Source organism: Copadichromis virginalis, linkage group LG10 (assembly GCF_057382275.1).
Source record: "Copadichromis virginalis isolate Kocher_CV1m ecotype Utaka linkage group LG10, C_Virginalis_male_GT1.1, whole genome shotgun sequence".
In the NCBI taxonomy this organism is placed as follows: domain Eukaryota; kingdom Metazoa; phylum Chordata; class Actinopteri; order Cichliformes; family Cichlidae; genus Copadichromis; species Copadichromis virginalis.
The window spans coordinates 829,849-855,356 of record NC_140627.1 but is presented as its reverse complement, the minus strand read 5'-3'; the positions used below and the strand labels follow the sequence as shown (position 1 = coordinate 855,356).

The 25,508-nt window shown below is 44.1% G+C and overlaps 1 protein-coding gene across 1 annotated transcript in view; it reads left to right on the top strand.

Moving 5' to 3' along the window:
- Positions 1–14,598, top strand: part of sim2 (SIM bHLH transcription factor 2) — a 61,329-nt gene extending 46,731 nt beyond the window's left edge. Inside the window, exons 6-11 of the mRNA XM_085469345.1 lie at positions 1,129–1,328; positions 1,634–1,740; positions 2,032–2,179; positions 2,258–2,411; positions 9,139–9,460; positions 13,858–14,598. Coding sequence (XP_085325471.1) covers positions 1,129–1,328; positions 1,634–1,740; positions 2,032–2,179; positions 2,258–2,411; positions 9,139–9,460; positions 13,858–14,546 — 1,620 coding nt within the window. The 3' untranslated portion in view covers positions 14,547–14,598. The remainder of the gene's footprint in view (positions 1–1,128; positions 1,329–1,633; positions 1,741–2,031; positions 2,180–2,257; positions 2,412–9,138; positions 9,461–13,857) is intronic.
- Positions 14,599–25,508: the final 10,910 nt, after the last annotated feature.

The following is a 25,508-nucleotide window of genomic DNA, read 5'->3' as shown; positions in this document are numbered from 1 at the left end:
CCTAATCTTGAAAGTAGAGATAGTGTCTGTCTCCTGAATCCAAACTGGAAGCTGGTTCCACAGAAGAGGAGCCTGAAAACTGAAGGCTCTGCCTCCCATTCTACTTTTAAATACTCTAGGAACAACAAGTAGGCCTGCAGAGCGAGAGCGAAGTGCTCCAATGTCCACATGCATGTAAATGCTAAACAAACAGTTAATTATAAGCTTACTCATTAATTCAAAAAGCTGCTGTTTTCTATGTAAGGAGTGCATGAATGTCAAACATTCTGACACTCATTTACACTGCAATGGATGCATCAAGGGCAACTCAGGTTCCAGTATAGTTCCCAAGGGTATGCAGCCGGGAGGAGTCGTGGAGGAGGCATGTGTTAGGTTAAAAGCACTTTCCTGTGTGTGTGTGTGTGTGTGTGTGTGTGTGTGTGTGTGTGTGTGTGTGTGTGTGTGTGTGTGTGTGTGAATAAGGCTTGTAGTAAGACAGCACTTTGTGTATTTAGATGAGGTGCTATATTAAAGTGCTATTTCAGTACCAGTGCATGTATCATTTTATTTAACCCCTTAAATTAAAGCTGTAATTCTATACTTCAATATTATTCTGATAATTTGAATAATTACATTTTATAAAAATATTATAAAATTTATATTGTAGTAATATAGAAGTAAAATTGAAATATTTACATATTAAAATATTGAAAATATTAAATATTTATTACCATTATTACTACTACTATTGGAGCGGCACAGGAGGGTTGTTTTTAAATTGTTAAATGAACACATTTCATTTTTGAGATACTGTATGTCTGAGAAGTTAACTTAAAAGGGGCACAATCAGTGCATCTGTGGCACACATATTTCTTGAGCATCCTCTCTAGAGCCCAGATCAGATCCGACAAAAAGGAGCATGTGATCCACATGAAATGCACGCAAATACGAAAGCTGCATTTCACAGTGGAATCTGGGTGACTGTGATTTGAACATTATGGTTTGTTAAATGATAGTTTAACTGTCAAAATTTAATCCTATAAAAGTTGTTTCATAAAGTGCTACTTGGTTAAACAATGAAGTTTGATTTGGAAAAGTCCCAGCTCCTTTTGAATGCATTGACGTTTGTTTCCTACCGTTGTTTCCCAGGTCATCCACTGCAGTGGCTACCTGAAAGTGCGTCAGTACATGGTGGACATGGTGCTCTATGAATCATGCTATCAGACTATGGGCCTGGTAGCAGTTGGACACTCCCTGCCTCCCAGTGGTATCACTGAGATCAAACTCCATAGTAACATGTTCATGTTCAGAGCCAGCCTGGACTTCAAGCTCATCTTTTTGGACATGAGGTAGGAGACATGTTGAGAAGGTGGGTAGATAAAGGAAAACCATGACATTATGATATTCTGTCACCTGTTAAAACTCATCGTCACAATAAATGAGCAACGTAAAGATAAATCTAGTAATAAGGATTAATGCAGGTATAATACATTAAGCAATTTAAACAATATTCACTTTAAAAAAATATTGGTATATAAGCTTAACAAAAAGCTATTTTAAAACATTTTAGGGCTGTTAAATGAACATTATGATTCACTTCCACATATGAATGTTCAAATCAGCCCTGACCTGTTATTCTTTTCTGGGGAGTCAGGGTGGCAGAGCTGACAGGCTACGAGCCTCAGGACCTGATAGACAAGACTCTTTACCACCACGTTCATGCCTGTGACATTTTCCATCTACGATACGCTCATCATTTATGTAAGTTTAAATATTTTCAGTGGTATTTATGGGGGAGGATGGAGTGACTTATGTGTGAACATTTGTGAGGAGTTTAAAACATTGTCTTTGATTTGTATTTTGCATTTATAGCTTGATTAATGTTGTATGTATTTGCCTTGAGGATGAAAAGTAGTTCAATCTGGTACAATGTTGTTGTGCATGGTTACTGACAAATAAATAATAATTTTAGATGCTAACTAAATTAAAAGAACTAACCTAAAGATAATTACATAGGGAGATTTGACCAGTTTATCTCTGTGTTTACTACAGTGCTGGTGAAGGGTCAGGTCACCACCAAGTATTACCGCTTGCTATCAAAGCATGGAGGTTGGGTATGGGTGCAGAGTTACGCTACCATTGTCCACAACAGCCGTTCATCCAGACCTCACTGTATTGTCAGTGTGAACTACGTCCTCACGTGAGTCAGCAGCCTCCTTCTAAAATGTAAAACCTGCATGAAACAATGCAGACTATATACCTGTTTTATTGTACACAGTGACATTGAAAGCAAGGAACTACAGTTATCTGAAGATCAGAGTCAAGTCACTAAGTGTGGTGTAAGTCTCACTTCCTCTCTGGACCACAGCAGACAATTCAGAACCAAAGCAGTCAAGATGAAGACCAAACTAAGAGAAGCTCCCTATCTTGAGGTAGGACTTCCACGTGACCTAGAAGTTATTAAGATTCCAGAGAAATATAGAAATAAATGAAATATTTCCCACCTTTCTTATAGCAAAAAATAATATATCAGTTTCATTACAGAAATATTAATATTGCAAACTACAAAACTAGGGAAACTGTGTTTGTGTGAGCCACCATACCAACTTTACTTTTAAATCACTTTAAAACAACCAGAAAGGACCAAAGTGGTCTACAGCAGAATAAATATAAGACACAGTAAAAAACAAACAAACAATAACAACACATATCTGCTCATACAAGCGTAAAAATAGAACATCCATACATCTTCTTTCACTTATCGGGTGGCAGGGGCAGCAGCTTAAACAGAGAAGCTCAGACCTCCGTCTCCCCGACCACCTCCTGCAGCTTGCCCGGGATAAAACCAAGGTATTCCCAGGCCAGTCAAGAGATATAATCGCTCCAGCATGTCCTGGGACATGCTGCCCGGCCTCCTCCCAGTGGGACTCACCCAAGAGGGGGCCAGGAGATATCCTTGTCAGATGCCCGAACCACCTTAACTGGCTCCTTTCGATGTGGAGGAGCAGCAGCTCTATTCTGAGCCCCTGCCGGATGGCCGAACTCCTCAGGGCCACCCACCCATTGGAGAAGGCCTTTCCGCCGCTTCTATCCACGAACTCATTCTTTCGGTCACTTCCTACAGCTTGTGACCATAGGTGAGGGTAGAGACGTAAATCGACCGGTAAATTGAGAGCTTCGCTTTTACACTCAGCTCTCTCTTCACCACGATGGACCGATATAGCCACATCAGTGCAGTTGCAGCTCCAATCCATCTGTCAATCTCCTGCTCTTCTTCTCCCATCTATCCATCCATCCATCCATCCATCCATCCATCCATCTTCTTCCACTTATCCAGGGCTGAAATGTGGGAGCAGCAGCCTAAGAAGAGAAGACCCTGACATACTTAAACTTCTCCAATTGGGGCAGGAACTCCTCCCTGACCCATCCTTTTCTGACTGAAGACGTTAGCCTCAGATTTGGAGGTGCTGATTCTCATTCCCACGGCTTCACAGTCAGCTTCCACCTGTTCCAGTGCGAGTTGGAGGCCATCACCTGATGAAGCAACAGAACCACATCATCTGCGAAAAGCAGAGATGAGATTCTGAGACCACCCAAATGAAAACCTTCCGCTACTTGGCTACGTCTAGAAATTCTGTCCATAAAAAGTGCGAACATAATCTGTGACAAAGGGCAGGCCTGGCTGAGTACATCGTCTAAGTTGGTCCGACTTAATGCCAGCTATGTGGACCAAGCTCTTGCAACAGTTGTTGGGCCAGACACCCCATACTCCAGCATTTCCCATAGGACACTCTGAGGGACATGGTCAAATGAGTTCTCCAAGTCCACAAAACACATGTATACTGTTTGGGCAAACTCCCATGCACCCTCAGATATCCTTGAGAGGGCAAAGAGCTGGTCCAGTGTTCCATGACCAGGACAAAAACCGCATTGTTCCTCCTGTGTCCGAGATTTGACTAAGAGATGGACTCTCTTTTCCAGCACCCTGGCAAAGACTTTTACAGGGAGGGTTAGGATTGTGATTCCCCTATAGTTGAAACACATCCTCGGGTCCCCCTTCTCAAAGATGGGAACCACCACCCCAGTCTGCCAATCTCCTCTGTGAATGGCTACCTTGATTTGGTGGAGGGGTTTGTGAGTACCAGGGATCCCGGCGGCTATGTTGTTGGGGGGCTTTTGCCCCCAGTACGGTCTCCCATGGCAAATTGGTCCTGGGTGAAGGACCAGATAAAGAACTATTCAAAACACTCTGAGTATAAGATCAAGGGAACAGTTCACCCTGCCAGCAATATGGTTACTGGTGCCCTGCCCTGGAGCCAGGCCTGTGGAGGGTGCCCGAGGTTGAGTGTCTAGTGGCTGGCCCTTAATCCATGAGGCTTGGCCGGGCACAGCCCGAAAAGGAACATGGGCCCATCCTCCTGTTGGCCCACCATGCACAGGAGATGCCGTAGCTACCAAGACTAGCAGTTCCAACATGGAATGTCCCCTCTTGCAGGGAGGGAGCCAGAGTCAGTGCGTGAAGTTGAGAGGTAGCAACTAGATATAGTCGGGCTCACCTCAAAGCATGGCTTGGGCTCTGGAACCAGTCTCTTTGAGAGGGGCTGGACTCTGTCTCAGTCTGGAGTTGCCCTGGGTGAAAGGCGGTGGGCTGGGGTGAGGGTGTTAAATCGGAGCCCTGTGGGACCCCACATGAAGGGGAGCAGAGGAGGATATCAACAGTGGACAGTCTCGGTCGTTGTGTCCTTGGGCAAGACACTTCACCCGTTGCCTACTGGTGGTGGTCAGAGGGCCCGGTGGCGCCAGTGTCCGGCAGCCTCGCCTCTGTCAGTGTGCCCCAGGGTGGCTGTGGCTACAATGTAGCTTACCATCACCAGTGTATGAATGGGTGGATGACAGGATGACGCTTTGGGGTCCTTAGGGCGCTATAAGGCGCTATACAAATACAGGCCATTTACCATCTGGAAAGCATTCTACTTCTTCCACATTTTGTCATGATACAGCCTTATTCTGCAATGGATTAAATTAGTTTTGACCTCAAAAAATACACACAATACCCCATTTTGACAAAGTCCAAAACATTTGCTTTGAATTTTTGCAGATTTCTTAAAAATAAAAAGAACAAAACCATAACATGTACAAGTATTCACAGCCTATGTACGGAAAATGTTTGGCATTGAGTCTTTGGTACTCTTGGGGGCCGTGGATGGCACAGTTGTCCTGGTTCCATCTCTTTCTCCTTCCAGGTTTTTGGGGGCATCACTACAGCTTCCCACCCTCATTATCAACTATATGTGTGATAAAGACACACACACACACACACACACACACACACACACACACACACACACACACACACACACACACACACTCTCACACACACACACACACACACACACACACACACACACACACACACACACTCTCTCTCTCTCTCTCTCGCTCTCTCTCTCTCTCTCGCTCTCTCTCTCTCTCTCTCACTATAGGTAGCCGAGTATTTTCTAATTTTTGTGTTCCAGGTGCTGTATGTTTGGAGGATTTTTAGCCTCTATATTATTTTTTGTCTTGCCTGTCTTGCCTTATACATCATCATACTATACTACATATAATGTAATAACTGAAATAACACAAATAGAAATTAATTAATAAACAAATAAAGATTCAGATGAACAAGAGTATTCATAGCTTTTGCTCAGTACTTTGTTGAAACACCTGTGGCAGCAATGACACACTCATATCTTTTTGAGATGTAACAAGTCTGGCAAACCTATTTTGGGGGAGTTTCTTCCATTCTTCTTTGCAGGACCTGTCAAGCTCCATTAGGTTGGATGCAGAGCATTGGTGCCATTTTCAGATCTCTCCAGAGATGTTCACTCAGGTTCAAGTCAGTGCAGTGGCAGGGCCACTTCAGGACATTCACATAGTTGTCCCAAAGACACTTCTTTGTTATCTTGGCTGTGTGCTTAAGGTTATTGCTGTGTTGGAAGCTCTGGGGCAGGTTATTAAATTCCCTTAAATCCATTTTTATGTATATAGAACCAAATCACAACAACAGTAACCTCAAGGCACTTTATACTGGAAGGTTAAGATTCTACAATAATACAGAGAAAACCACAACAATGAGATGACCTTTATAACCCAGGACCTGGCGACAGTGGGAAGGAAAAACTCTTAAAAGGAAGAAACCACAAGTAGAACAAGGTTTAAAGAGGGGTGGCTATCTGAAACCACCAGTTAGGGATGATGGGAGGAAAATGGGATAAAAGGCACAGTGTGGAAGCAAGCCAGAGATTAATAATAAATAATGATTAAATGCAGAGTGGTGTATAAATACATAGTCAGTACTTTACAATATAGAGCACCTTGAGGCGGCTGCTGTTGTGATTTGGGAATATATAAAAGAAACTGAACTGAACAGAATTGAATTGCTCTAATCTATGTAAAAAAAAATATCGTGCTAAACTGAGGTCTAGAAGGACAAGCACAGAGATGAGTCCACTGTCAGAGGCCATAAGAAGATCATTTGTAACCTTCACTAAAGCTGTTTCTGTGCTGTGATGGGCTCTGAAACCTGAATGAAACTCCTCAAATAAGCCATAATTTCTGCCACCTCAAAGGTCTGTTGTATGTAGCCCATTATTAGAGATGGATTGATCAAAAGTTTAAGACCACTTGAAAAATGGCAAAAACTCATATTTTGCAATGCTGGATCTTAACAACTTGCTAAGATCCATGTTAAAAATACGAGTTTTTGCCATTTATCAAGTGGTCCTAAACTTTTGATTGGGACTGTACTTGAAGCATCAAGGATGTTTGCAAATAACAATTGGACTGGTTCTTATATAGTACTTTTCCACTACGAGCACAACTTGCCTTAATCACCCATTTACCCAATTACTTTTTTCTATGTCAGTACTCCTAACATTCACACACATTCAGACGCTAAATTGGGGTTAGTATCTTGCCCTAGTCTGGCATACAGACTGGAATTGAACCACCAACCCTCTGATTAGCAGGCGACCTGCTTTACCAGCTGTGCTACAGCAACTCTTCACTGCTGTACACTGCTGCATTCATCTTTCCCTCAACCTTGACTAATCTCAGTCTTGATCCTGGGACTGGGACCCAGCATTTGGAGTTTTAGGTATTATTTCTGCATTTCGTTTTCCTCATATTTAGAAACCCAGGTTTGTGCCTACCTCTAGTCCCAGTTTCTGATCATTTTGCTCCACTATTGTTTTTGTTGCTCTGTCAGTTGCCAGTTGTTATAAATTTAAGTCTTGTCTTATGACAAGTCCTGCTTTGGGGTCCACTTCCTGGCTGCATGCCACACAGTGGTTATATTACAGTCTCCCAGCTCCTGGTGATGAAAAGAATTCCCAGAACATGATGCTGTCACCAAGTTTCACTGTACGGATTTGTGATGAGCGGAGCCTGGTTTCTCCAGACATGACACTAGAAAGTTCAGTCTTTGTCGTGTCAGACCAGAGAATGTTTTTTCTTATGGTCTGACAATCTTCTAGTGCTGTTTAGCAAACTCCAAGTTAGCTGTCATGGGCCTTTTAATGAGGAATGGCCACCTTGACCACTCTACCATACAGGCCCTGATTGGTGGAGTGCCGCCGAAATGGTTGTCTGGAAGGTCTCCTCTTTCCACAGATCAAGCGGAGCTCTGTCAGACTGACCCTCTCATCGGTACAACCCTGTCTTGGAGTTCTACAGACAATTCCTTGGACTTCATGGCTTGGTTTGTGCTCTGACATGCACTGTCAACTGTGGGACCTTACATAGACAGGTGTGGGTGTAACCCTAGTTACTAAGGGTTTCAGTGCATTATCATTGAGGTTGACTTTTTTTTCATTATCAAGTTTAATTAAGTAAAATTATTTTTTAAATAACTGAAGAGCCGGTGTTTATGATGTCCCAATGGTCTGTAAAGTACACAGTTTGGGAGTACTGCCTCCTTGCATTTTACCTGAAGCAGCTACGGAGATCAAGAAGAGGGGGGAGAAAAAAAGTCAGGTCCTCTGAGTGAGAAACGTTGTTGCCTCTTTAGTCGGATTTTGCTGAGGAAACAAGCTGCCAGGCAACTGTTGTTTAGTTGGAGGAGAGTTTTATTATTGCTGGGATTCTTCTGGTTGTGCTATGACGCCGCACCCTCGCCTATTTGAGGGTTCAGGAGAACCCGTTTTCTCAGGTTTTTTGGGTGTACCAGTCCAAAGATGGCGAGCCACCCCTCCAGGATTTGTTGAGATGATTGATCTGAGAAGAAACTGAAATTCTTTGGACAAGCCATGAACTTTACAAATTCTACTTAAGTCCCAGGACAGAGTTGCACTTCACTGCTCCTTTGCACATTCTACAAGAAGAGATTTTATTGCTGGACTCACACAACTTAGAGATGTGGGCTGAATCACATCCGCTGGGGGTGTATTCTGTTTATTTTTTTGTTGATGTAATTGTTTTTTTTTATTATATATGTAAGTGATTATTCATGTTGAGATTTTAAGGTTGTGAAGAAATGCAAGTTCAGTGGTCCAGTACCCATGAAAATATTCAAATCTGTATCCCAACTATTAAAATGTGTTACATGTACTTTCCAATCCAATTACATGTAATGTCCAATCAACTGAATTTACCACAAGTAGACTCTGATCAAGTTGTAGAAACATTTGATAGATGAACAGTGGAAACAAGATGTACAACAGGTACATAATATACGTGTTATGTTTTTGTTCTTTAATTTTACTAAATTTGCAAGACTTTGAAGCAATTTCTTTAACGTTGTCATTATGGGGTATTGTGTGTAGAATCTTGAGATGAAAAATGAATTTTTAGAATAAGGATTCAGTTTTAGAATATGACAAACACTGAAGCACATGAAGTGCTGAATACTTTCTGAACTAACACAGAATGTTTTACCCACCGACAGTGAATAAGTTGAGATGTCATTTAAGCTTCTGCTGAATTTTACTCAGAAGAGCTTTGACCCTGATGATTACAGCGAACAAAGAACAATTCAAACCATTTTTGGCTTACAAGGGATCTAGTAGGAAAAAGATAATCAAATATTTTATTGTCTTACAGAGCTACTTTGATAAATACTGAAATAAAGTGTTATCCTAAGATAGTAACCATCCCTGTATTTTTTATGAACATCAGAAGGCTCCTCGCCTCTTCCAGCCGGACCTCTCATACTGCTCGTCACAAAAGGGGATGTTGAAAGACAGATCCCTGTACCCAATGACCCCTTGCAAGGAGACGAGAACCAACCTGAGACCTGAAGGAGTTCAGGTGTCCTGCAGCCCCACTTACAATCTGACTCTCCATTACCCATCCCATCATCAGCATCTGAATGTTCAGAGCCAGCTGCCCAGCTCAGTTCCCTCCTCTCAGCTATCTCAACAAATCATCGGCTCCCTGCATAGTAAAAGGACTGATGGATGGAACATCAGCAACTCCACAGCAGCCAACAAATACAAAGGTTACGTTTTTATTTAATTTGATTTATAGTCTAGGTTTCTATGATTAAATCTCATTCTGACATTCCATATTCTAGATTTTGTTTTACCATATTTTAACTACTCTCACCCAACCCCACTTCTGTTAAAACCACCTCAGTAGAATTGCCACTGTGGGGACCTAACACTAAACCATTTGTGGTGGAAGCAGCCTGGGCGTCAAGGATCACTGGGCAGGCAGGACTCACTTTTACAGCTCAGTGATTTTATTTACAGTGATAAAAAAAATTCAAATCCACAAAGATGTTTTCCCAAGAACACAATAGCTCATCGCTCTCTAGCAAGGGTCTCTCCAATACAATCTGTACACAGGGAACCGGGCAAGTTTCTCTCTCACAGGCAAGTGGCAAAAACAGTGGTAAAGGAGCCAGGCGTCACTAGCTGTTTGAAATATAATGGTCCAGCGAGGACTGATGCTACCTTAAATAGTGGCTATAAACGAGGACATCAGGAACAGGTGGACATAGCGAGCAGTTCAGGAGGTTGAAGAAGGATGAATTGATCGATCTGGCAGGAGAAGAGGAGGTTTCGCTGGAGGAAGGTCTGGCTAAACCTGCAATTGCGCTGCACCTAATGGAGGTTTTGCGGCCAGAAGTGCGGTTAGAGCAAAGGCAACGTAGAAAATTGGTGGAGGAGAAAAGTGACAGCAAATAATGGAGCAAAAGGAGGGAAAGAGTTAAAAGAGGGAAGGGACTTGCCTGGAGAGAGTAGGTAAATGAGAGGTGAACAAAGCTAAGGAAGCCAAGGTGATGATAGATTCGATCTGAATAGAGCTCGTGTTTTTATGCCTTCATTTGATGAAGATGCTGTTGATGTGTTTTTTGAGATGTTTGAAAAAGTTGCTATAGATAGTGGGTGGCCTGAAGACAAGTGGGCTTTGATGGTTCAGAGCAGTAGCAGCGCTAGATGCCACTTTTGAAATATGACGCCTTCTTATGGTAGGTGTTCCGTAAACTTACCGCAGGCAGTGACGTGAGCTGGGGAGACAACCAAGTGAGTCTTATTTGGATATGTGGCATAGACAGGAAGTTGCTTTGCATTGTTGGATAAATTCATCTCAGGCTTTTGGTCATCATCATAAGTTGAAGGACCTAATGTTGTTGGAGCAATTTAAAGTGAGTGCTCCCAGGGAGGTTGACTTTTATCTCAATGAATGTGATGTTGTGAGCCCCCGGAGGCCACAGAGTTGGACGATTGTTATGAAGTTGCCCGTGGATTTAAGGTGGGAGTCAGTCTGGGGAGGAGGAGAGTTAATGAGGATAGGAGTGAGGATGGTCCATATGGTCAGGGTGGAAGCAGGACCTGGCACCCGTCAGGACAAGAAAAGAGTTTGATACAACAGCCCAGTGGATCAGCTCTATTCCAAAGTAGGAGCCAGAATTCTCCTGCAGAGCCTCGTTGTTATTGGCGCCATAAATTACACACAAGAAAAATCAGTGCCCTGGTTACCAAGAAGGCAAAATAATACCAGGCCGGTAGGTCTGTAACAATAGCTCGGGAGTCTCTCAATGAACTACAGGGATATGATGGATTTATGTCTGAGGCCACTGTCTCCCACAGTTCACCACTGTGCGAGGTGTAGGAGGGGTCATGAGATCCTGCAGGTATACAAGCTTTACCTGAGATCTGAGCTGGTTACAGGCTTTGTAATGTAGCAGAGTCACAAATCTCTCCTTTAGATCTATCGATTTGATTATGGCCAATGATGTGGCCTGGGTTAAAGTTGCTCTGTCTGTCAGTGATTACGCAGTGGATTCCCCCAAGACAAGAGAGCTGGAGTTTCCTGAAGTTTTTCCTGCATGTGTGGCCCCCCTGTGAACCACCCTTTTACTAACCTCTCTGATTCCCTATTAAGCACTTGGAATGGCTGTGATGTGCAATCTGTTGATGGGAATAAAGCATGTGGTGGTATAGGTGATGACCCAGGAATGGGTGCTCTTCACAGCTGTCAGAAGAGATAAACAGGTCATGTGAGTAAAACATGAGGAGGACCCTCTGAATTGGGAGTCTCTGGTGCAGAAGCAGCAGAATAATCCTTCCCTGGAACATGCTATGAGGTCAGCAGTAAGTGCAGGAGGCTAAAGATGTGCCAAAGTGTTACTATTTTCACAATGACACATTGTTCAGGAAGTGGAGGCCTCCTTCTAGGCCAGCTGATGAGGACCGGGCCACAACAGAACAAGTCGTTTTGCCAAAGTGTTGTCGCCAGGAGGTTTTGCAGTTGGTGCATGCGTCATTGTTTGGACACATGGCTGCAAAGAAAACCTTGGAGAAACTTAGCCAACACCTATATTGGCCTAGTATGTGGAAGGATATGAAATTATTTTGGTGCCGCTGCCATGTTTGTCAGGTTGTCGAAGAGCCAAGTGTATCTAACCCAGTAACACCATTACAACTTTTTCCAGTTGAGGATGAGCCTTTTGCTCACATAATGGTTGACTTTGTTGGACCTTGTTGGAGCCAGGGATCGAACCAATAAGCTTCCAATCAGTAGGTGACCTGCTCTACCTCCTGAGCTACAGCCACTCACTGGCAAACATGAGTAAACCCTCACTAGGTTTTGGATAAAGTGTACACTCACAAACCTGTCAAATCTGCATTTGAAACGTTGGCTGCCATAACAGTATAGTATTGCAACATGGCATTTGGGTCTTCTAACTAAAATAGGAAAAAAGGAACATAAATAGCGCCATCATTGTCAGACATGGCGCACATCTGGTTGACATACACTCTGCCATGACACCAATCTGGGCCAGACCTGCTTGCTATGTGGGTCTGAGGTTGTTAATGCCAGACTATATAAAACAGAGGCCAGAGCAGCTCCAGAGGCAGGAGGTAGTTGACTGCTATTCTGAGCTATTTCAGGATGTGCCTGGAATATCTGATAGGATTGTTGATGATGTGGATGTGGGAGAGGCAGTCCCAATCAAACAACATGTATCATCTGTCCCCTCACAAATGGAAGGTGGCGAAGGAGGAAGTGCTTTACATGCTCCAGATTGGTGTGATTGAGCCAGCAGATGGGGCGTGGAGCTCACCTGTACTGTTAGCTGCTAAGGAGGGATATTTACACAAATTCATCTGACCTCCCCTCTGTCACAGAACAGATGAACAAAAGACAGAGAGCATGCAAACATTTAACTGAACAAATAACATGAACTAAAATGCTCAGACACACACACACACACACACACACAGTGCTGGTGGTGACTAATTCACAGTGACTCATGCCATTTAACAAGATATTAATAACCAGCAGATGATCAGATCATTTTTGGAAGGTGAATTTTAGGAAGGTCAGTCATGTCACGAATTCAGATGCTTTCCCCATACTTCGGCTGGAAGACTGCATTGACCAAGTGGGTAGGGCTAAGTACGTAAGGTTGATCTTTTGAAAGGGTACTGTTAGGTACCACTGACAGAACGTGTTTGTGAGATGTCAGCATTTGTGGCTTATGATATCTTATACCAGTTTAAAGTGCTACCGTTTGGGATAAAGAATGCTCGTGCCACCTCCCAGTGGTTGATGAATTTTGTCATTCAGATCTTTTTTTTCCAAAAAGAAAAAGCCTGCGCTGTGAGGTCAGGAAGACGGGTGAGTGAGCCCAGCAGCTAGAAGTATGTATTTTTCCTTCATGTCCAGGCTTAGAAGAGGCAGCTTGATGGCAAAGGTGCCCACAAACAGGTCTCCCAAGAACACAAAATAGCTTGCTGGCTCTATGCAGAACAATCTGTACACAGGGAAACAGCAGTTAAGTTTCTCCTGAAGAGGCAACTGGTGAAAGCAGTGGTAAAGGAGTTGGGCTTCACAAGCTGCTTGAAATATAATGGTCCAGTGAGGACTGAGGGTCTGGAGTTCTGGTTCTGAACAAATGTCAGACTACACAAACACAAGTAGGAAGTCCATATTGAAGCCAACAGAATCATTTTTTGTAGTCTGGTGTTTTTCTGAATTGTTCTGTGTTTTCCAGGTTAGCCAGCTTGTAAAGCTGATGCTGTTCTGAAATGCATTCGGTCCTCTTGATCTCTGCAGTGTTACAGATAGGCTTTCAATGGCATTGCCACTCGCACCAACAACAGAAAGCTGTAGCTTTAACTTGCAAGTCCATATTCATATCCACACAATTCATGTTGTTTTCAGAATGGAAGAATGTTAAACTAAAGCTTAGTCTGCAGTAGTGAATGCAAGCTCAGGAAAACATGCATTTGTCAATAACATCATAGGTGGATTCATTAAAACACTGACAGTCTGACATCTTATGAATAACACTGTAAACTCCTTAGGAGCCATTCAGCAGAGTGCTCATGTCATTTTAATTAAGGTGCAAGCCAACTTCTGAACATGTCTTCTCTTTAATAGGGCCTGTACTGGCAGCTGACCGTAGGTACCAGGATGATTGTCCCAGTGGAATGAACCCTCTTTCAAACAGCAGGCTAAAGGACGAATTCTGTGAACATTACACACTCGTCCATAGCAAAGTTTGTCCACATGCCCAGCCTCATGCCGCAAAGGGGAGTAAAGCTTTAAACCAGGACATGCAACATTATGCAAAAGGTGACAGGGCCCTGGCTTGCCCTGTGCTCAGCAGCCTGGTACTTGGTAAAGGTGAGCATGGTGGCTTGTTGCATGGCATAGGCCAGTCGCTCCCTGTGCAGATAGTGCTTGAGCAGAAGAAGATGCTCTGTATGATGGAGACCCCTTACAGTCACATTGCTGCAGAATATCATCAACCTGCTGACGACCAGCAGCAGTTTGGAGCTGCCACGGAGCCACAGTCCAGATCTGCAGACGACACAAGAATGCTGACAGGTATAGGAGCTCCATATATGTCTTTAAACTTTCATCAAGTCTTGGGCAAACCTGGTCCTATTAAGGCCTCCCCTTTTGCCTCACTGAGCAATATAACAGATGGCCATTGTTACCAAGGTAAAGAGATGGTGTCTTACAACTGTACTAGCCAGAGTCCCAGCTCCAGCTCATCTCCTGAGAGCCACAGAGAGACCCCACACCGCACTGGCACATCTGTCATCATCACGAATGAGAGGTGACCCAGAAAGAGAAGCAGGCTTTATCCGTGTCTGCACACATAGCTCTGACACTGCAGCTGATTACATCATGTTAAAACAGGTTTAGAACTTTTCTGTAAAGCATATGTAGTAATGCAGCGTTTGAAAGTATTTTATTTACTTTCTACTGAATAAATGAATGAATGATTTGATCGTAACCTAAACTTAGGACTTAAAGATGGAATAATGTCTGAATCATGTGATCAGAATATTTGAAATGCAAATATTACTACTGTTACTTCAGTCATTTCATAGCAGGTGTGTTTGTCCATGTGTCACTTCCATGGGAACATGTCTGTGAAGCCTCAGTCATCCAGGTCATCGTAGTCTACGGAGCTCGGAAAGAAAAGCCTCTGGACTTCTTTAAGTTGCTTGAAGACGTTTCACCTCTCATCCGAGAAGCTTCTTCAGTTCTAGGGTCAAATTGTGGAGAGTCACAGATTTAAGCCCTGTGGGAGTGTCCCCCCCAAGAGGGGCAATGGACCCCCTACCTAATCACACGAGCCAAGGTGTGGAAACGGGTGTAGGTCACAGTCAGCCATGGTTCCATGGGAACAGTTTAGTCTTCAGCTCATTTCATTGTTCACCTTCATTTTCTGTAACTCTTGAACTTGTTGTCAAACTGGTAAAGTTTGATGTTTTTAGTCTGCCTGTGTTTTAGCTGTGCTGTGTTTGCTTGTGCTGCCATGAATACTGCATAGCAGACGTGTTGTGAATTTTCATATATTTATTGCATAGCTGAAATTATTCGTTAAAACTCAAAATATGATAAGTTAACGACCAACACAGGATGAAACACTATCAAAACTCAAATCTGTGACAGATCAGAAGACTTGATATTTGATTTCACTGTTAACAGCTGTCTTCTAACAGGGGCTTGTTTCAGGGTTAGGGTTAGGTTTACTCATATAAATCGAATCACGTTGGTTTGTTTATGATAACACTCATTCTAAGGCTGAATAATGACGACCAAAAACCTAAAAACATTTGCCAAAAATTATTATTATAAGTATTCTGGTGTTCAGCATTTTAACCCTAAATATTAATGTTTGTCTGCTTGTGTTTTTTCATCCTTTGCACTTTTTTTTTTTATAAACAATAATTTTCTGTGAAAGCAATCAAATTAAAGTCAAGCGTAATAAGCTGGGTTTGTAATATTATATTATTCAAACAAGGACTGGTATAGCTTTGGAAAGAGACTGGTTTGTTCCTGTTTCCTGATGGTGTGTTTAGTTAACCTGTTACTGACCGGAGCTAACTTTGTACTGCATACTGCTAATTTAGCCAAACACTTTCATTCCAGACTGTACCACACTATCAACCTGCTTTACACCAGCATGTCAGTAACATTTGTAATTTATCAAAATTACATTAATAAAGCTATTTTTAAAAAAAACATTTTTTCAAATCAGTTCTTCCTGTTTCTTTATGTGGTCATTGACAATCTGTCCATAACAAAGTTCAGCGCTCCTAAATTTAAAGACGTTTTTAAGTGAAACTACGTTTTCCAGTGGATATTCTGTTGCCACCTCAACACAAATGTGAGTGGTCATTGCTGCCCTTCCTGTTCAAACACAGTATTCAGACTTTTTTTTACACTGTATTCTCATTAATTTGACTTGTGTTGTGTTATGCTTGCTGAAGACTGGTGCAGAGTGGAGGCACAGGACAACATGTTCAGGCTGCTGCATCATGTGCAGTTTCTCCTTTTGGTTACTTTGGTTACCGTGGCTCAGGGGGTTGGGAAGCGTATCTGTAACCGGACGGTCGCCAGTTCGATCCCCGGGCTCTCTGTCCTGGTCGTTGTGTCCTTGGGCAAGACACTTTACCCTATCGCCTACTGGTGATGGCCAGAGGGGCCGATGGTGCGATATGGCAGCCTCGCTTCTGTCAGTCTGCCCCAGGGCAGCTGTGGCTACACCTGTAGCTGCCTCCACCAGTGTGTGAATGTGAGAGTGAATGAATAGTGGTATTGTAAAGCGCTTTGGATGCCTTGAAAAGCACTATATAAATCCAATCCATTATTACTTTCACATGGACATTTTGGAGAAGCACAAATATTTTTGTACAACTCCTATTTTTCAGCTTTCTAAGAGCTTTAAAAATGATCTTGATATTTATGAAGTTATTGGTTTCTTTGCTAACAATCATTGACACACACCTCTGTGAAGGAGGAGTGCCCAGTGTCCGTATTTTACTTTTGCCAGCTGAGGATTTCATGACTATGGCAATGATGGGCTTGATTGAGTACCAGTAAACAGGGCCTAGTTTACTGGAGCTAGTGTAAAACCTTTCAGTCCTAATAGGTCCTGAACGAGCAGCTAGCGTTCGTGCAGACAGGCTGGCTGTAGGAGGTAGAGCAGGTCATCTGCTAATCAGTGGTTCGATCCCTGGCAGGTCCAGGCTGCATGCCAAATATCCTTGAGCAAGGAACTAAACCCAAAGTTGCTCTCCAATGAATGTGTGTGAAAGCACTTAAGTGCAGAATATCGTGCCTGTGTGAATGGGTGAATGAGGCATGCTGTATAAAACGCTTTGATTGATTGATTATGCCTTCAGTTGTCACTTGCATCATTACATGTACATGTTACCGACTATACACACATTGTACAAACATCACATTGGGAAGACAGGTCAGAGAAAAACTATGAAATACACAAGAGAGGAGGAGAAAAAAAGCTCTACCCAGACTGAGCTCCTGAGAGGAGAAAAAAACCGGTTCATTTACCGATCACACGAAGCAGACTGAGTGACTTTGGTGCTTAAATGAAGCCACACGCAGCTAAGTGTCATTTTTCTTTTGGTTTTGTTTCCTTCAGTTTAAAATCTGCCTTCTGAAGAGTCATCACAGCGCTTTAATGGTCTGAACTGTGTGTGCGTGTCCACCGACGAGGCTGTACATGTGTGTCACACACTTAATACAAAAAGGGAGCGCTTCCTTTTGACCCCAGCAACCTGCAGACTTGAGTTGTTTAATAGGATGTTGAGAGTATGGATCCAACAGAGAGCCATTTGCTTAATAATCTTCAGATGGCTTTTGGCACCAACAGCAGCTTAACGGTGTCTCTTCACCCCTTTTACTTAATATATCTGCTTCTGTCACACAAGAACCCGTGGGCTAAAGGACTGAGAACAGAAATGACCTTCATAATATTGTGATGGTACAGGAGGATGAAGGAAGAAAGGGAGTGTTATAAAGTGGTCATAAATAATTAAGACTGACCTTTTATCTAGGAGATTAAAGATTAAATGATCTTTGATTCAGTTTTGGTGAATTTGTGCACATCAAGTGTAAATCTGTGTGTGCATCATCACAAACTCCTGTTTACAGTACAGCTGAATGGTGCAGTTGCTGCACTGGCATTTTTACTAAACTAATCTAAATGCAATCTCAAAGAGAACCAGTCCGTTTATGCTGTGAATGAACCGACAACACTACAGTAGTGTCACTATGATGACTTCCATAATGGCCTGTTATGTCTGAGATACAGGAAGTTTTGAGGTCCCATGAAAGCAACATGCTGCGTCCACTTTGCACATTTCCTGCCACTTCATCTGGAGAGGAGAGCTCAGCAGTGTAAGGTGCTGGAGACAAATGAAGAGTCAAGAAATAGATCTGTGTGTGATCACATCAGCCACATGAGAGGAACACTCGACTGGTACGCATATAATGCCAACAAGCCTCACCTAATAACACACACACTCACACGCACACAAACGCGCGCGCGCACACACGCACACAAACGCGCGCGCGCACACACACATTAGAGGAAACCCAGGGTTCAGTATATTGCCTGAAGACACTTGGATATTAAGCCTCTGGAAAATCCTGTTCCGGGCGGGGTGGGGGGCTAGAGGAAGAAGACCGGACAACGATTGTTTTGGAGGAAGGAAGGTTCAGGGTTTCAGTAGTCATCATCATGGGCTCATCGGATTAGAATGAGAATAAGCAGTCATCATTTGCAGGTTTTGTCGTTTTATTGTATAACGGGTAAAGGAAAGAAAGACACACATGGACTGCTCTCTCTCAGCTGCCGCCCCATGTGGGAGTGAAGAAAGAGTGAGGGGTAGGTGAGTGCAATTAAGGCCAAGCACCACACCCAATCAAAGGTGAGGAAAAGAAACAAGGTGCATCTGGTGAAGTGAATGTGCTAGAAGGTGAGCCTTTACAACAGCCGCTCCCATATTTCTACTGAGAAATATGTTCAAAGGATTAGAGATGCTCCTTTTCTCAAAGCGGGGGCAGAGGAATCAGACATGCTACAGGTCTACTATAAGTTCAGGGGGTCGACCTAGAGGTCGACAATGCAGGCCAGACAGTTCAGGGGGCCGACCATGTAGCCAGCGGTGGCGGCAAAGCAGGTCCAAATGCCGACCGCGTGGGATGCAGCGGCAGACCCAGACCTGCAGACCGTTGGGCAGTTTTGCAGGTGCTGGGGGCAATGTACGGGGCTTGGCAGAGGCAGGACCAGGTGATGCAGGAGCAGGCAGCGCCCTGACCACTGGCGGAATGGCAGCCACAGGCGGTGGAACTGGTGATAGTGGCACTGCCGGTGACGACATAGGTACTGCTGATGGTAGAGTATGAAGTGGCTGAATGAATTCAGAGCCATCAGCGGACACAAGGATGTGCTGGAGCGGTTCTCCTGAACCTGAACTGGAAGATGTGAATAAACATTGGGCATGCGTGGAACTGCTCTGGGGTTGGAAGTCTGTGATTGGACCTTGGAGTGTCCATCCTAAGCGGGTTTTGACTGCTGCAGGAGATCCAAATGGTCCATGTCTAACTGGTGCAATAGGCGTAATAAGGTGGGTATGATCAGAGCCTATGAGCAGTAGTGGAGCTGCTTTGTTAGTAAAGGTTAATGGGATACCTTGAAGATGCTTGTATCTCCGTTGAAGAGAGGATACGGGGTAGGTGTGGTCTGAAAGTGCTAAGTGACTTGTAGCGAAGGCATTATTAATTGTGTATGTTTTCTCTGGATGTGCGATGGGTGAGATTTTGAAACTTACGGAAGAACCTTGAATAGTTTCAACTTCTTGACGGACCGTTCTAAGTGATAATCTCTCTGCTTCCCCAGTTAGATTGAGATGCTGTGCAGCTGATGTCAGAAGAATGGTACGCTGGGAGCCATCGTCAAGTACTGCATATGTTTCAAGAGTTCTTTTGCCATTTCGCAGGAGCACTTTCACAACCTTTAAAAGGACACTGGGACAATCACTAGATCTATCAAAGTGTAGTGTCCTCACTACAGGATTAGTTTCAGTTTTAGATCTCTTATTTACATCACATAGGATCTGTAGATGTAGTCCCATACAGGTGGCACATGCTTTCCTCAGGTCACACTTTGCGGCCTGATGAGTCCTAGCACAACGCCAACACCGTTTGTTTGCTTTTATCCAGTTTATTTTCTCATCCTTTGTCTTCTGAATGAACTCGGGACACTTACTAATGTGATGTTCAGGTGAGCAGCAATATGCACATCTTGCCTTAGTCATTATGATGGGTTGTGCTGCCTGTACAGGATCGGATGCATTTGTCCCATGTAATATTGTTGTGAGTGGAGAGGTGTACTTATGGGCAGGTCGTGGCTGGTTAAAGGATGAAACAGGACTGTCCTTGCATTCCATTTGCAACCAGGATGAGAACAAAGGTAAGTCATACGTCACATCTCCTTGTTCCCTGTAAATGTGCCGTTTGAAGCGACTGGAATGCTCTGGGGGCAACTTTTCAAGTAGGCGATCGACATGGGAGCCACAATTTAGTTCTGTCCGTCCTTGATCACCCATAGTGCTAAGCAAACCAACTAAAGCTTGCACATGAAGAGCAAAGTTATCCAGAGTCCGACCATCACCTGCTCTGATAGGAGGAAGCTCCAGTATATTCCGTAGCTCTTTCAATGCTAGCTGTCTTGGTTGCCCATAACGCTCATCAAGAGCTTTGATGGCTTGAGTGTATGGGTCAGGAGCATAGGAAAAGGAAATAGCTAACCGTTTAGCTTGGTCTACTTTCAGATGATCGAGGAGGACATGATATTTAAAGTGCTCCGTCTCATGAGGGTCAAGCAGGTTAGTAAGGGCCATTCGTAACAGCCTATACTGGATTTCATCTTCTCTGGTAAGGTCTGGGAAAGAAGGACCCTCAAGCTTATACACATGTGTTCTAGTGCTAACAGGGTGACTAGAACTAGCAGTAATGGGTACTGAAGGTTTTTGTGCATGCAAACCATCAGATGTAGCTGGTTGCTGCTTTACAGGAGGGTGCTGCCTTGGTTCTGGAATGCAAACGAGAGGTTGAGCGGGGTCTTCATCTAGAGGAACAGCAGGTTGAACACATGAAATCTGGTGGGGACCTTGCAGTGGTGTGGCCAGGAAATTAAAAGGAGTCTCATCTGGTGTCGGAAAAACTGGTCTAGGCAAACCACTTGAAGGAACTGCAGCATCTAATATTGTTGAATTAGGGAAAGGAGGGCTAGCAGCCAGAACTGCACCAGAGTGACGGCTAACCTGGGGGGGCTGAGAGGGTGATTGACATGTTGCTGGATCAATCACTGGGAACTGCTCATGTTGCTGATGTGTTTGGGGAATGGCTTGTAAACCGCAAACAGAGGATTTGCTTTCATCAGAGACAGTGTGAATTGAAGATCTGGAGGAACTGCGAGAATGGGGAGGAGATAACTGAATCATGAATTGCCTAATCTCCCTCATTGTCATCAGGAGTTCCCTCATCACCTCATCTTGATTGGTGGGTAAAGGAGCAGGGGATGTCTCTGGTTGTCTTTCTGACTCTCCGACAGGATCCTGCAGCCCATGTGTGTCTTTGTCACTATGTTGGCATTCTGTTTGACTCTCTGTCTCACATGTAGCTCTTCTAGCTCCAGGGTACTGAACGTCATACTGCTGCAGGTAGGCAGGAGGTCGACTATCACGACCGGAACGTCTCAAATCTTCAGTCAATGGCTGCTGTGAATCCATGACGCTAACGCTACTCCGGCTCGGAGGACCATGTTTTGGAGGAAGGAAGGTTCAGGGTTTCAGTAGTCATCATCATGGGCTCATCGGATTAGAATGAGAATAAGCAGTCATCATTTGCAGGTTTTGTCGTTTTATTGTATAACGGGTAAAGGCAAGGCAAGGCAAGGCAAGGCAAGTTTATTTGTATAGCACAATTCAACAATAAGGTGATTCAAAGTGCTTTACAGAGACATTAGAAACAAGAACAAATAAAAAGCATGATTTACAATTGATTAAAACAAGCAAATAAACTAACTAACTAATTAACAAACAAACAACAGTATATAAAATCAAAACAGATAAAATCAGAACAGTAGATAAAATCAGTAGTTAAAATGTAAGTTTTGAAATTTAAGCTTAAAGTGTGGATTTGGTGCTTTATTCAAATGCAGCTGAGAGGAAAGAAAGACACACATGGACTGCTCTCTCTCAGCTGCCGCCCCATGTGGGAGTGAAGAAAGAGTGAGGGGTAGGTGAGTGCAATTAAGGCCAAGCACCACACCCAATCAAAGGTGAGGAAAAGAAACAAGGTGCATCTGGTGAAGTGAATGTGCTAAAAGGTGAGCCTTTACAACAGCCGCTCCCATATTTCTACTGAGAAATATGTTCAAAGGATTAGAGATGCTCCTTTTCTCAAAGCGGGGGCAGAGGAATCAGACATGCTACAGGTCTACTATAAGTTCAGGGGGTCGACCTAGAGGTCGACAATGCAGGCCAGACAGTTCAGGGGGCCGACCATGTAGCCAGCGGTGGCGGCAAAGCAGGTCCAAATGCCAACCGCGTGGGATGCAGCGGCAGGCCCAGACCTGCAGACCGTTGGGCAGTTTTGCAGGTGCTGGGGGCAATGTACGGGGCTTGGCAGAGGCAGGACCAGGTGATGCAGGAGCAGGCAGCGCCCTGACCACTGGCGGAATGGCAGCCACAGGCGGTGGAACTGGTGATAGTGGCACTGCCGGTGACGACATAGGTACTGCTGATGGTAGAGTATGAAGTGGCTGAATGAATTCAGAGCCATCAGCGGACACAAGGATGTGCTGGAGCGGTTCTCCTGAACCTGAACTGGAAGATGTGAATAAACATTGGGCATGCGTGGAACTGCTCTGGGGTTGGAAGTCTGTGATTGGACCTTGGAGTGTCCATCCTAAGCGGGTTTTGACTGCTGCAGGAGATCCAAATGGTCCATGTCTAACTGGTGCAATAGGCGTAATAAGGTGGGTATGATCAGAGCCTATGAGCAGTAGTGGAGCTGCTTTGTTAGTAAAGGTTAATGGGATACCTTGAAGATGCTTGTATCTCCGTTGAAGAGAGGATACGGGGTAGGTGTGGTCTGAAAGTGCTAAGTGACTTGTAGCGAAGGCATTATTAATTAATGCTAAAAGGTGAGCCTTTACAACAACGATCATACGATCATCTCTGCATTCTACAGGGTGGGCCATTTATATGGATACACCGTGATAACATGGGAATGGTTGGTGATACTAAAGTCCTGTTTGTGGCACATTAGTATATGTGAGGGGGCAAACTCCTCAAGATGGGTGGTGACCATGGTGGCCATTTAGAAGTCGGCCATCTTGGATACAACTTTTGTTTTTTCAATAGGAAGAGGGCCATGTGACACATCAGACTTATTGGTAATGTCACAAGAAAAACAATGGCGTGCTTGGTTTCAACGTAACTTTATTCTTTCATGAGTTATTTACAAGTTTCTCTTTGTTCACAGCCATTGACATGTCAAAGAGGTTAACACGTGAGGAGCAGATCGAAATTGTGTTGATATCTGGTGAACGCAGTAACCGGGTCATTGCAGCAGATTTCAATGCAAGACACCCTACGAGACCACCCATCTCCATGCTACAGTCAGCAAACTGCTTGCTAAGTTTGGTGAAACTGGTTCGGTGTTGGATTTGCCAAAATGTGGACGCAAGAAAACTGTCACTAATGAAGAAACATCAGTGGCTGTCCTAGCTTCATTCAGCAAGAGCCCACAGCGTAGCACTCGCCGCATGTCACTGGAGAGTGGCATTAGTCGAACATCCCTTCGGCGGATATTAGCTACTCACAAATGGCACCCTTACAAACTCCAGCTACTGCAGCATCTCAGCAAGGATGACCCAGATCGGCGCACAGAATTTGCAGAATGAACAAAACAAAAACTGGAACAGGACCCTCAGTTCATGCAGAAGATTCTGTTCAGTGATGAGGCAAACTTTTATGTGAATGGTGTTAACAAACAAAACCACCGCTATTGGTCTGACACTAACCCACATTGGATGGATTCCTCCAAGACTGTTGGAACAACAAAAGTGATGGTTTGGTGTGGTATATGGGGCACAACGATAGTGGGTCCATTCTTCATCAATGGAAACCTCAAGGCTGCTGGATATTTGAAATTGCTACATGAGGATGTGTTTCCCTCTTTATCCACTGAAGCTGGCACGTTCCCTGAGTTTTTCCAGCAAGATGGTGCACCACCACATTATGGGTGCCGAGTCCGAGCATTCCTAGATGAACAGTTTCCTGGAAAGTGGATTGGTCGTCATGGGCCAGTTGAATGGCCCCCAAGATCTCTCGATCTGACCCCCTTAGACTTTTATCTTTGGGGTCATCTGAAGGCAACTGTCTATGGTGTGAAGATACGAGATGTGCAGCACCTGAAACTACGGATACTGGATGCCTGTGCTGGCATTTCTCCTGCGGTGTTGCTATCAGTGTGTGAAGAGTGGGAGAAGAGGGTTGCATTGACAATCCAACACAATGGGCAGCACATTGAACACATTTTATAAGTGGTCAGAAACTTGTAAATAACTCATGAAAGAATAAAGTTACGTTGAAACCAAGCACACCATTGTTTTTCTTGTGACATTACCAATAAGTTTGATGTGTCACATGGCCCTCTTCCTATTGAAAAAACAAAAGTTGTATCCAAGATGGCCGACTTCTAAATGGCCACCATGGTCACCACCCATCTTGAGGAGTTTGCCCCCTCACATATACTAATGTGCCACAAACAGGACTTTAGTATCACCAACCATTCCCATGTTATTACGGCGTATCCATATAAATGGCCCACCCTGTACTTTTAAATATCCTGGGAACCACAAGTAAACCAGCAGTCTGAGAGAGAAGTGCTCTGTTTGACAGGCTCTGTACTGTGAGGTCTTTAAGGTAAGACGGGGACCAACTGTTCAAGCTCTATGATGAGGAGGATTTTAAATTTGCTTCTGGATTTAATAGGGAGCCAATGAAGGGACGACAGTATGGACGAAATACGCTTTCTCGTTCTAGTCCCTGTTCCTCTTTCTACAAGATTTTGGATCAACTGAAGGCTTTTCAGGAAGTTTTTAGGATGTCCAGATAATAATGAATTACAATACTGAATACTGCTTTTTGACCTATGGTACGTAGCCCAATAATAGAGATAGGGTGATCATATTTAAGATTGAAACATTAATAAATGGCAGGACTTCTTTGAGTCTTGTAGGAACGGGGTGTAAAAGACACATTGATGATTTGGAGGAAGTAATAATCAAAACTAACTCAGAAACATAAACTGGAGCGAAGGAGTCTAACTAAATATCCAACCCAGTGTCATGGAAATACAGGGGGAGGTCCATCCATCCATCCATCTTCATCCGCTTTGTCCGGGGCCGGGTCGCGGGGGCAGCAGCCTAAGCAAAGAGGCCCAGACCTCCCTCTCCCCAGCCACCTCCTCCAGCTTATCCGGGGGAACACCAAGGCGTTCCCAGGCCAGCCGAGAGATATAATCTCTCCAGCGTGTCCTGGGTCTGCCCCGGGGCCTCCTCCCGGTGGGACATGCCTGGAACACCTCACCCAGGAGGCGCCCAGGGGGCATCCTTGTCAGATGCCCGAACCACCTCAGCTGGCTCCTTTCGATGTGGAGCAGCAGCTGCTCTACTCTGAGCCCCTCCC